We start from the raw sequence: 12685 nt of genomic DNA on the forward strand, positions 1-12685 counted from the left end.
AAATTGCAGTGTAGAATCCGGAGCAGAAAATCATGACACAATCCAGTCAGAAGCGTTGAGCTAAGATGAAATGCACCCGTAGTAAAAATGGGACCTATATTAATATTTGCAACATTTACCTATTCTCTGTAGAAGTTTGCATTTTCTAATATCCAAGGGAAACTAGATTAGTCTTTTTGCTCCATTTAGTCTTTTGCTCCATTTTCTTTTAGGATAGAGAATCACATGAATGCTGATATGGTGTGCCATTCCATTCACCTATGTAAACAGAGTGCAGGTCAACCATACTGTCATCTATACCCTCTTCCTAAGGTGAGTTCAACTTCAAAATCTTAAATAATAATAATAAAAAAGGTGGGGGTAGCCAAAACTGGAAGGAAAAGCTATCTTCAACTATTTTTTTCATGAAATTTAGTCCAGGGAGGATATAATCAGCATATTTGTGAGGTGATTTCCCCGTCATTCCCAAACTCACTGATTAATCAGTGAGCATATATTAATCTCTGAATAAATGATTGGTTTGTTAAGCCACTAATCAAAGCAATTAAAGTGTGCAACACTGATTTAGTATGTTTCAATAATAATAATAATAATAATAATAATAATAATAATAATAATAATAAGAAGAAGAAGAAGAAGAAGAAGAAGAAGAAATAAATATACTTATTTGTTACCTGCCTCTCTCTCTGGATCGAGACGGGGTACAACACAAATGCAAACACCATAAAATACATATAATTGATTAAAACATTTAAAACTAATACATTCTTAAAAGCAGCACATTATTAAAAGGCATCTTAAAATTCAACTGGGTAGGCCTGCCGGAAGAGATCAGTCGTTATGGCTTTCTTAAATTCCGGAAGACTGTTAAGTTGACGAATCTCTCCCGGTAAGCCATTCCACAAACTGGGAGCGGCAGAAGAAAAGGTCCTCTGGGTAATAGTTGTCAGCCTTGTTTTTGTTGGCTGGAGTAAATTCTTCCTGGAGGACCTGAGTGCACGGGGCAGATTGTAATGGAGAAGGCGATCCCGCAAGTAGCCTGAATCCAAACCATGTAGGGCTTTGAAGGTGATAACCAACACTTTATACTTCGCCGGGCAACTAATTGACAGCCAGTGAAAAGATTTTAAAACTGGTGTTTGCACTACCCGATTCCATGATATTCATTCATTCAACTTTTATCCCACTATTCCTCCTAGGAACTCAGGATGGTACACATGTTTCCCCCCATTTAATCCCACCAACAGCTCTGTGAAGTAGATTAGACTATTAAATAGCAACTGGCTCAGGGTTACCTAGTGATATCAGTGGCTAAGCAGAGATCTGAATTCTGGTCTCCCTGCTCCAATTCCATCACTGAAGTGCCAGTGTCAGATTATAGTGGGCCTGTGCCAGCCTCTCTCCGCTAACACTGCTGCCACCCTGGTCCCTGCTGCTCCTATATCACAACCCTGGTAGGGCATTGTATCTCAGGGAATCTAACATGGTAGCTGCCCACCTGCTAGGATTGACAGGATTGACAATGGGGCCTTTTGAGCCCCTGGACCATTGGTAGGTGCCTAACCATACCTATCTCTGACAACGCCCCTGCTGAGAATTGCTCTTGGCTGGGCTGGCCCTACCATTAGGCAGTGTGAAGCAATTGCCTCAGGAGGCAGATGCCGAGAGGTGGCAGCAAGGTGTTGGTGGAGAGGACTGTTTGCCACACAGCTTGCCCTGTGTGGTCTGCTGCCTTCAGGTAGTCTGCTGCCTTCAGGTGTGGTACAGGATGCTGTCCCATCACCGGCGTTGAAGAAAGCTTTAACTGACAGTCTAGACAGCTTTTGTACATGCAATGGGAAGGGGCATCACCTTATTCTTTGCCTCACTGCAAAATCTCTTGGGCTGGCCTTGGCTCTGCCCTGAGAAAAACATAAATTTTAAGGCTAAAGATTGAACATGTATCCAGGGACATAGAAGTATAAAGCCCAGATTGCCTTTGTGTTTACTCCTCCAGTTTGTAATTTGAAGGATCGTTTTAGCGTTAGGAGCCTGCACGTGTTGGCTGAATCAAGTCATTGAACAAACCTTCAGTACAGATAACTGTTTGCTTCAGCTGGTTTTTCAAATATATTATTTACTCAATTAAATTGCAGGTGCACCTTTCCCCAGCATCTGTGCAATGCTTGGACTGGCAAAGGACATTTCTTTTATACGATGATAACTTTTAAATGTACCGTGAATTAAATACCAGTCCTAATGAGCAGCAACTCCATAGACTATTCTGAGATCAGCAAAGATGCAGGGGAGATAAGGGTGTTTGCTGCATTGTTTCGAGGTGCAGTCTATACACTAGGAGCATTTACACTTTTTCAGCATGAGGGACAAATTTCATTTTTGGAGAAGCTCTTGGGGGAGCAGTGGAGGGGGGGCTTAAAATAAAAATAGCAGCATCTTTAAGATGAAAGCTCTTGCTGCCATTAACTAAGCCTTAAGAGAGGCATTTCAGCTTTTTAGAATGGGAGACGGGGAATGCACAAAACACGTTCCACCACCAAATGATTAGTGGCTAGGAAAAAACTAGCTTTGCACAATACTACGTAGATTACCCAAAGATCTCTTTGATGGATGCACTTTTCATATGAAACTTGCAACGAAACTGGCACTAGCCCTCAGTACGAAACTGAGGCAGCTTACCCTCAGGGAAGGTGTTCTCCTAGGGACTTCTTTTGATAGGCTAATTTTGTAGGATGCTTTTGTGTGGCGCAGAGTGGTAAGTGGCAGTTACTGCAGCCGAAACTCTCCCCATGGCCTGAGTTCGATCCCAGCGGAAGCTGATTCTCAGGCAGCCGGCTCAGTTCGACTCAGCCTTCCATCCTTCCGAGGTCGGTAAAATGAGTACTCAGCTAGCTGGGGGAAAGGTAACTGCTACTGGGGAAGGCAATGGCAAACCACCCCACTAGAAAGTCTGCCAAGAAAACGTCAGCGAAAGCAGGCGTCCCTCTAGGAGTCAGCAATGACTCAAGTGCTTGCACGAGAGGTTCCTTTCCTTTCCTTTCTTTCATTCTTGACCCGATGTCTGATTCTGGCATCTGTCACTTCCAACTTCTTCCTCTCTGTGAGATTTTGCTTTCCCACAGATGGAGAAGATTCTGTTTGGCATTGTACCCACTGATTAATTGGCATCTGGACAGATTCCTCTGTTCCCCTGACTCTCTGCTTTATCTTCCTTGGTAACTCCCCTACAAGTTCACCCTCCTTCTCCTCAGACTCTGAGTCAGTTCCCACACTCTCTTGAGGTGCTTCAGCAGAGGTGCTGGGCCCAATCCTTACAGCGATGCTGATTCAAAAACGAGTCCTTTAGTAAAATGCACACTTCAAAAATGCATTTGGAGGAAATGTTCATTTTCATGCTTTTGAACAACAACAAAAGAGAGAGCTTACCATCAGAAATGGAAACATGGTGGACCAAGCTTTGAGGTGGAACTCAGAGAACTTTGATGACCTCGAGCTTCACTGATTCTCCCATCCTTAGCGTTGATATATGTCTAAATCAATTACAATAATGAGCTGAACTTTATTCTTCCACAAATAATGTTGACAATAGATATCCTATTTAAGGAATCCAAGCAGTGATCATAATGGTAAGCAGCTGCCCTCATTATTGTTGTTGCACTTGAATCTGCTTCGCTGGCTGGAAAAGGCGGCTTCTCCCCTGAGTTTCAATAGTTCCAATTCAAATAAAATATAAAAGTGCACTGAACTTAACTATAGAGCATTCAAGCGCTCTGGACTGAAAGCTAGAAATTATGTTCTACTTCTAAGCTTTAGCAAGCCATAGTAGCATAACAGATGGTGCTGTTTTCATTGTATTCATTAGACACAATGCATAAACATATTTATGATAATAACAGAATGATTTCCATTTCCATTCAAGCACAGTTTTTCTACTGTTCATCACTTCATATCTTCCTATTCCCTATTATAGCATCCCTACCCCAGACCCTGCTTTGTTGGTTGCATTGTTTGCATTTGGTCCAGCAGAGAAGTGATGGGAATAGCTGTCTGCAAAGGCAGCGTGTCAGGGGCTAAAGGGGGGCAAAGCAAAAAGAGGTCTATTCCCTTTGAGGAGACCTCTTTTCCACATTGCTTGAGCCCCCACACTCCCTCTCAAGATGGAGTGTGGAAAAACCAGTTGCCAGTTAATAGGGCTGCATATTTATTTTTACTGCCCTTATCTGCCCTAGCTCAGCATGGGGCTCCCAGGGGAGACAGGGTTGCAGCGTGGTACTGCCTGGAAAGACTGAATCACGTTTGGCACAGTAAGGTCACATCCAAGGAGGCAAGGTCAGATTAGGTTAGGCAATGCCAGCTCCCAACAGGCAAGGCAAGGCTAGGCCTGTCAGGACCCTGGACAGGTCATTGGCTGAAACACACTCACAAAGAGCATTTGTCTCAGCAATATGCTGAGGCCTTCTGAAGGCTGGCTCTGAGGAGCTGTCTACTTCTCTATGAGGAGCTGTCTACCTCTTAAAGTGTCCTGTCTAATTCTGCAGCTGCTGGCTCCTACAGCATGGCAGCAGTGAGGATTGCATTGGAGGGGTGCCCTCTGAAGAGTCTGGTAAAGCTACATCTCCCTGCCTAGAAGGTCCCAGAATAGTAATGATGAACTACTGGATTAAACTTTTCCTTCCTCCGAGCCCTACTCTCAGCCTCCACTGAGCCTGAGGAGAGATGGAGGCCAGAGAACATGACACTATCCTATATTGGCTATCTCACAGCCCTTACATTTAAGTGTGGAGGAAGTTCTGCTCACATCACCCCTGGCTGTGAGGCTTTTTGTGGGTGGGTCAGGTATGCCCCAAGTGGAGGACCTATATCCCTCCCCTCTAGCCATATGGCCTTAAAAGAGCATGTGTAAGGAAACCTCCCTTCATCCTATAAGATGAGTTAGAATACTCACCATTTTAAAAAAATCTGTCCCAGACTTCTGCAGTGCTCCATCCTACTACCTGGTCACTGCCCTTCAACCAGCTACACCTCCAAGACGGTGTGATAAAGATGAACCCCCTGGTCCTGTCACCCTCTTATAATAATTCATTTGTCTGGTGTACTGTGTGCAATGTAGTACTAAGATAAAAATCTGGTATGTCCCCATGCTTGCTTCTTTATGGTGAGTGGTGACACTTTACCAAAGCCATCTTAATTAGCTAGAAGGCTCCTGTCTTTACTGACTAAGATCTATTTGCAATATAATATGGCAGGGTAGAAGTCCTGAAACACAAAACAGAGGCAGCAGTTGCAAGAACCCAGTAAGAGCAATGCTAAAGAGCACACAACTGCACAAAATCTGAATACTAGACAAGACAGTGGGGTAAAAGAACTGAACTACTATGAAAGAATTTATAACAAGATTGAACTATTCAACAAGCTATATTACAATAACATCAGTATACATAACAGAGTAATGGTTACAAAGCACAGGTTCATGAACTGGCTATGAAATTGCTGAGCTAGAGAAAACTTTACAGGACTCCGGATTTTACACCTGTTTTGCTGCAGCTTCCTCAGAACCTCGCTATAATGGCTGTAAAACATAACGTAATACAAATGAAAAATCCTCAAACTGAGGTTACACATACGGAATTTGAAGATAAGAGGTAATATAAAGTCTAGCTAAACGCCTGAAACTCACCACCACTAATAAGCTTGTGCTGTGGGAGAAAGGTGAGACAATTCTTAAATTGTTCCTCTGTCCCAAAACATCTTTAAATGTTTAAATTCAATTTGTTGAATTCCTTGCAATTAGATAGATGTGCCTTTAAGGGAGATATATAAAAGAGAACTTGAGGTTAAAATGTTCACAGCTGCTCAATAAACTCACCACCCTTAAAGCTTTCCAGAAACTTGCCTGGGATTTGAGGTTAGAGGAATTGCTATTCCTTTACCATTTTTATGTTTCTTTATTTAACCTTATAATTGAAAGTTTGTACTTTTCTTTAGTCAATCCAGCTTGGAGGACTCTTTTATATAGTTTCATATGCAGCTCTGTTACTGTGAGATCAGAATTGGCTTTTCCACAATTTTTTTTAAAAAATGTGGGCTAAAACTATTTGTGAGCCCTGAAAAAGAGTAAAATGAAGAGCATCTGCAGGTGTTCGCAATTGCAGAAAAGTGGGCTATGCATGAGCGAGCTGCTGGACCAAATGGCTGAGTGTAAACAAGTCACGTTTGCTTCAAAATGCAATTTCAGGATCCCTCTGGACACAATGAATGGCAGTTGTGACAGACCAGTGGAGCTGTTGACAAGAACCTAGACACAGATGCAGATTAAAATGAGCTCCCTTGCTAGTTCCAGTGGAATCCAGCTGGCTTGCTGTGGACTTTGTGTTTTAATATCATATATTGGGATGGATCCGGGGAATGCGGTCGTGATCATCAGGGACAGATATTGGCTGCTTCACTGAACACTTTGCAGGCTCTTCCATTGTAGAGCATGAAGCTATTATTTCTATGCAGGAGGAGGAACTGCAAGTGAAGTTGCACTTGAAAAAGAGATTGCACCCTTGGGAGAGATGTAGACGCTATTTCATGCACTTCAGTTACATCAGCCATGCAAAATTGGGATTGCCAGACAGTCATTGGGTGTGTTCGCACAATACGCTAACCCATTGTGAGTGACTAGCCACACAATGTGAGTTGTTTTGCGATCAAGCAAAGTACTCACAGTGTTTGGTTTGTTTCTCCCCCACGCACACTTTCTGCTTCTGTCCTTCAGCTGGCTCCAACCAGCATCCCAGGGGACTTGGCAGCAGAACCCATCATGTCTGCTGCCAAGCCCCTGTCCCGTCTCTCCTGATTTCTCCTAATACATGCATTTTTATTAAATTTTGCCTAACATGCACATTTTTTGTAAGTAATTTTCTAGTATAATGGTTTTTTAGAATTATTTCCACTGATATCTGCAAGACATGCTGGGAGTTATAGGCCTTTTTCCCGTCTAAACATGCATAGGATTCCACCTTGAGTTTCAGTTTGCATATTGGTTTAGAAATTTAAGTGAGAAATTGGTAAGTTCACATTAAAATGCAATCTGAACACATTTCTCCCCCAACTCTATTCTGAAGTGGACCTCAAGTCCACTTGAGTATACAGGATTCCATTTAACTGAGTGTACTTCTACAAACTCCTATAAGCATACCCTGAAGTCTAATCTGTGAACACCGCTGAGCAGATATTTGTTTGCTGTGAAGAGCAAAGTATACTTGGAGTATGAATCTTAAACTTTAAACAGATTTATATTCCTTGCAAGAAATAAATGTGTCCTTGCAGCTAAATAAATGAACATTTACAAATGGAATGTCATGGAAGGTAATCAAATAATTGATGGCGAATTCAGAAGGAGATAATTGATTATGTTCTTAGTAGACACATTCTTTATTGCATGCCACAGCTAAACCCAGAAAGGTAGAGATAATATGTAGGATTATGAAATGCTTTCTTTTATTTTTATTATTCTAGGTGGGGTTAAATGTGGCTATAAAGAAATCAAAAAGACTGGCTGGAACTAAGGTCCTGGTAAGGAAATGTCTCAAAAGATATTTTTCATCATGATTGCACTTAATCAGAATGGCTAATTCTAAAGCCAGATAAATATTCAAAAATGTGCTCGAATGAATGTTGAGCATGGTGAAAAGCTACTTCGTACTGCTGTATGATGAAAAAGGCAACCATTAAGAGGAAAAGTAATGATAACAACAAAGAAATGGAAAAAGGGAACCAAGATATATTTTCATACTCAAGGTCATCAGGAGAGTTAATAGGAAACCCAAAGTTCTACCAAAAAAATACTCAGTGTGAATTACAGGTTGTTATCCCTTAGCAAGGATCCATCACTTTGCACTTACTGTTTTCCTTCTCATCCTCCTTACTTTAGACTTAAAAGTATGTTAAGAAAAGTTGCTTTCCAGGAAATTCCCTGCCCCTTGGGAGAAAATCTGCTCCCTTAAGATTGTGGTTGTTGTTGTTGTTGTTATATTTTACTATGGCCTAGGTTTTACATTGAATAAAGAACCTGATCAATTAACTTCAACCTTTTGGAGTTTTCACCCAATTCTGACAAGACTAATTTTTATTCATATATTCTCCTTCTAAATTGATTTTATGCCACAACTGAGTTTAATCCTGGCTTCTCCAGGTAAGGTTCAAAATGTCTCCTATCCCAAACTCTGCAGCTGTTGCCCATTGTGGATCAGCCTAGATCTATGCTACTGCTTTATAGTGGTATATTGAAGTTCACTGATAAATGTTGGGCCACATCACACATTCCATATACCACTTCCATAGTGTTATTTCCTGCTTTTTATTTCACATTATCTAAAATATCACAACAAATGTCACTGTGTGTCCTATGAGGTAAGAATGTGCAAGAGGGATATAGCATTACCATGATGGGATTGTAGTGATTTGACATTAGGGCTCATCTACACCAAGCAGGATATTCCACTATGAAAGTGGTATATAAAAGGCAGGAGCCACACTATTGCTTTATAGTGGTATTGAAGTGTGCTGCAGGATCTGCACTACTGCTTTATAGTGATACTGAAGTGCACTGACAACTCTTGGGGCCCTTGACACATCTACACCAAGCAGATTGTACCACTATGAAAGTGGTATATGTGGTATTGGGCTCATGTACACCAAGCAGGATATTCCACTATGAAAGTGGTATATAAAAGGCAGGAGCCACACTACTGCTTTATAGCAGTATTGGAGTGCACTGACAACTCTTGGGGCCCATGACACATCTATACCAAGCAGGATGTACCACTATGAAAGTGGTATATGTATGTGTCAATGGGCCCCAACAGTTGTAAGTGCACTCCAGTACTGCTATAAAGCAGTAGTGTGGCTCCTGCCTTTTATATACCGCTTTTATAGTGGAATATCCTGCTTGGTGTAGATGAGCCCAATGTGTAGATCTGGCCCAGATGTTTTAGACTGCAACTCCCAGGTTCCTGACCATTGGCTGTTGGGAGCTGATGTACAAAATATCTGGAGGGCACCAGGATGGGGAAGGCTGGTGTAACACTACTGAGCTAGATCGACCCTTGGTCTGATGGTATATGTTTCCTATGATCCCAAATTCCCACATTACAAATAGTATCCAATGTTAGTCCCACTTAGAGTAAACTCATTGAAATGAATGGGACTTAAGTTAGTCATGATTAACTTTAGTCCCATTCATTTCAACAGGCCTACTCTAAGTAGGACTAACATTGGATATTCCCCTATGTTTCCACATAGGCATTCACCACGCCCTTTAAAACTGTGGTGTCAGACAATGTTGCATTGGAGAAGGCTGTTTAAAGTCCAGGTGTATTGATCTTGTTTTACCTAACAGCAAAGAAAGAAAGCAAATTCCTTTGCCTTCTGGCTAGATTAGCGTGACCATATTTGAGAAACCAAAGAAGAAGACACCCGAGCGGGCAGGAAAGTGGCTTTCCAGGGCTCTACAAAGCATATCTTTCTACCCCCTGCCACCTTAAAGCCTCTGATTGGTGCAGAGGAGGGGAAAGCATGTCATTCCTGCCCTCCATTGCTCCTTAAAGTCCCTGATTGGAATAATGCAGGGGCAGCAGGAAGTGCGCTTTCTAGGACCTCCGGAAAGTCATTCCCCCCACCACACTAATGGCAGCCACCATTAGCATGGTGAGGGGGAACAACATGCTTTCTGGAGGTCCCAGAAAGCATGCTTTCCCTCCTCTTCTCCAATTGGGCCCTTAAAGACCCCAGTTGGAAGGGAAAGTGGGTCATTCCTGCCCTGCCCCCCACTGCTCCAATCGGGGCCTTTTCTATAATGTCTGGGAATGAAATAACACACCTCCAGAAAGCCCGTCATTTTCCCTGCCATGCTAATGGCAGCCTTAAAAGGGAAAGCATGTCATTCCAGGACATTATAGAAAGTTACAGAACCCCCCCCCCCAACACCCGTGATAGAACAAAAAACAGGACAAATCTGGGGAAATCCTGACAGTTGGTCACCCTAGACATGCATTCAATTTTAAGTTTCAGCTGAGCTATATAAGTTGCTTCTGATTTTCTCTGGATATTTGATTGCAGTGCAAATGTTTTTGCTGTTTGCAAAGAAATTATGATATTGTTTCTTTCCAAGTTATTGCTATGAAGCTGTTCACAGAAGTGCAAATAGAGGTTTCTAATTAGCCCCTGGGTTAATGCTGATCAGTGATGCCAAGGCAATAAATGATACACTGTAAATAAGCATTTTAAACTCAGTTGTAAAGGCAGAACAAGGAACATGCACATTAACTTTCCTGTTAATTATGTCCTGCTCTATTGCCACAAATTGCTTGGAAGACAAAGGGAGACATCACCAGATGAGCAGCAGTCATACACCCATACCTTCGTGACTTCAGATAACACCTTTATTCTATGGTAGTGATAATTGCCCTTTGGTAGCTGCAATGTCAGTAGAGGAATATCACTAGAGGAATATATATGGGGTGGCTGTGAACCAGAGAGAGCAGGATTCAAATTCTTACTCAGTTTAAATCACAGTAGGTGGATTTAGGCTAGGATGCTGTTTTTATCTCCTTGGAGAGCAATAAAAGTGGGCTGAACTACTGTGCTATCACAGATGAGCTAGATGAAAGTTATCTATGTAATCTAGCCATTTGGTGGAGCTAGTCATTTAATTCATTAATTTTTTAAATTTCCCTCCCATGCCTTCAATTGCCACTGGCAATTTCAGGATTGTTTTCAATAAAAAAAAATACACGTAAAATATTACATACTAATGGAACAATAACAAATTAAAATCAGCCAAATGCAGAGAAGAAACAACCTCAAAAAAGTCTGTAAAAAGTTACAGTCATTTCAAAAGGCTGAAAGGTATTACCAGCTGATGTGGGGGTGGGAGGAGCCTGGTTGACAAACCTCCCCAGAAAAGTTACAGATAGGATTCCACCATTGAAAAGACTCTCTCTCTCTCTCTCTCTCTCTCTCTCTCTCTCTCTCTCTCTCTCTCTCTCTCTCTCTCTCTCTCTCTCTCTCTCTCTCTCTCTCTCTCTCTCTCTCTCTTTGCCACCTGCTTGGTGGGAGCACCTGGAAAAGTCTCTAAGATGAAGATCCCAGTGAATGGGCTGAATGTTCTAGAAGAAAACTAGCAGCGGGGTTTTAAAAAATGTGAAGTGTTTGATGTTAATGCAACTCCAGAGTAAAGCTCCTTAAAAATTATAAACCTAAAGGGGAAGGGATATTTTTAATGCTAGTTACAGCTAAAATTAGACATAAATATGTCAGTGAGTGGATGAAATGCAGTGCTTTTTATTTATTTAAGAGCTTCTTTCCAAATTGGCCTGCCTTCATATCTGGGCTGTGTTAACTTCAAAGGATTCTCACAGAATGTCATGACTCAGTCTCACACGAAAAGCTAAAATCTTAACCGGCGCGTCAAAGGTTAGGGTGCCAAAAATCCATCGCAGCCTAGACAGCTTTTGAAATTCATCCCTTAGGTTAGGGTTATATGAATAGAGAAGTTGGTGGTCCTTTTTTTTTTTTAATGTTGTACAAATTACTTTCTCAAAATCATATATATGTGGTTTTGAAAATGAGTGTGTGTGTGTAGGGGGAATTAGTCACATGCCTCGGAAAGTGCTACAGTGTAATGTTTGAAGAGGTACCTGAAGACAGTTGCTGTGTAATACTTTGGTGTGGCAGCTGAGCACCTAGGGTTGGTTTCAGTGGTGACTCAAGAGTTTTCAGGACCCTTGATCAAGACACTCTCAATGGTCCACTCAGCAATCTTGCTGTTGTTACCACCTGCTGCTGCTCTTCATCTTCATTGCTACCGCTTGCTTGGTAGGCAGAGGGCCAGTGAGGAAGTAGGCAGTGGCCTCTTTTATTTATTGTTGGCTTATTTACAATTTATATATTATTTTGGAGCAGTGAACAACAGATAGAATTAAAACATTAAAAAAGCATGATATTAAAAATTAGTATTTTTAAAGAACAGAGTTTGATAAAAACCCAAGTTCTGGTAAAACCAGAGTAGTTTTTAAGAGTAGTCTTATCCCACTTTTCAGCCAGAATGGCTCTTGGAGTGACTACAAATGATCAGTGAAAGAAGACATTCCCTCCCCATAGATTTACAATCCAAAAAAGACATGACACACAAGGGAAAAGGAATGTTTGAGGGGAGGAAAAATTAGGCCTTCAGCAGGGCTGGTGGAATGGCTCAGCTTCCACAGCCTGCTGCTGATGACAGTTGAAGGAGGAGAAGCCTTCATGAAGGTGACCTTCAGCAGAGCTGGTGGAATGGCCCCACTTCCCCCTCTCCCTATTGCTCCTCCTCCTCACCACCTCTGCTGTCTGGGTGGATGTCTAGATGATGTCTTATCCCGGGGATTGCCCCAGGATCATCCTTGTGCAACCACATGATGCACAAGGGATCCGGGGGCAGGGAGAGATGATCCCTCCATTTCCCCGGGATAGCCTGGACAGCTTTAATCTCAAATTTTCCTGTGGTCTCGGGGTCATCCTGAGACCATGGGAGGTGTGGGCAGCCATCCCATTTTCATCCCAGCTCCTCATGAAGAACTGGGCATGGGGCACTGAGCTCTTCAGGTGCTCCATGCCCATCAGAGGTGGGGAGGGGGGTTACCTTGTCATTTCGTTGGAGCATTCG

At 42.1% G+C, this 12685-nt stretch overlaps 1 protein-coding gene across 1 annotated transcript in view; it reads left to right on the forward strand.

Moving 5' to 3' along the window:
* AOAH (acyloxyacyl hydrolase) overlaps positions 1-12685 on the forward strand; it is an 87123-nt gene that overhangs the window by 24626 nt on the left and 49812 nt on the right. The window contains exons 5-6 of the mRNA XM_063116094.1: positions 213-312; positions 7501-7557. Coding sequence (XP_062972164.1) covers positions 213-312; positions 7501-7557 — 157 coding nt within the window. The remainder of the gene's footprint in view (positions 1-212; positions 313-7500; positions 7558-12685) is intronic.

This window comes from Elgaria multicarinata, chromosome 1 (assembly GCF_023053635.1).
Source record: "Elgaria multicarinata webbii isolate HBS135686 ecotype San Diego chromosome 1, rElgMul1.1.pri, whole genome shotgun sequence".
NCBI lineage: Eukaryota > Metazoa > Chordata > Lepidosauria > Squamata > Anguidae > Elgaria > Elgaria multicarinata.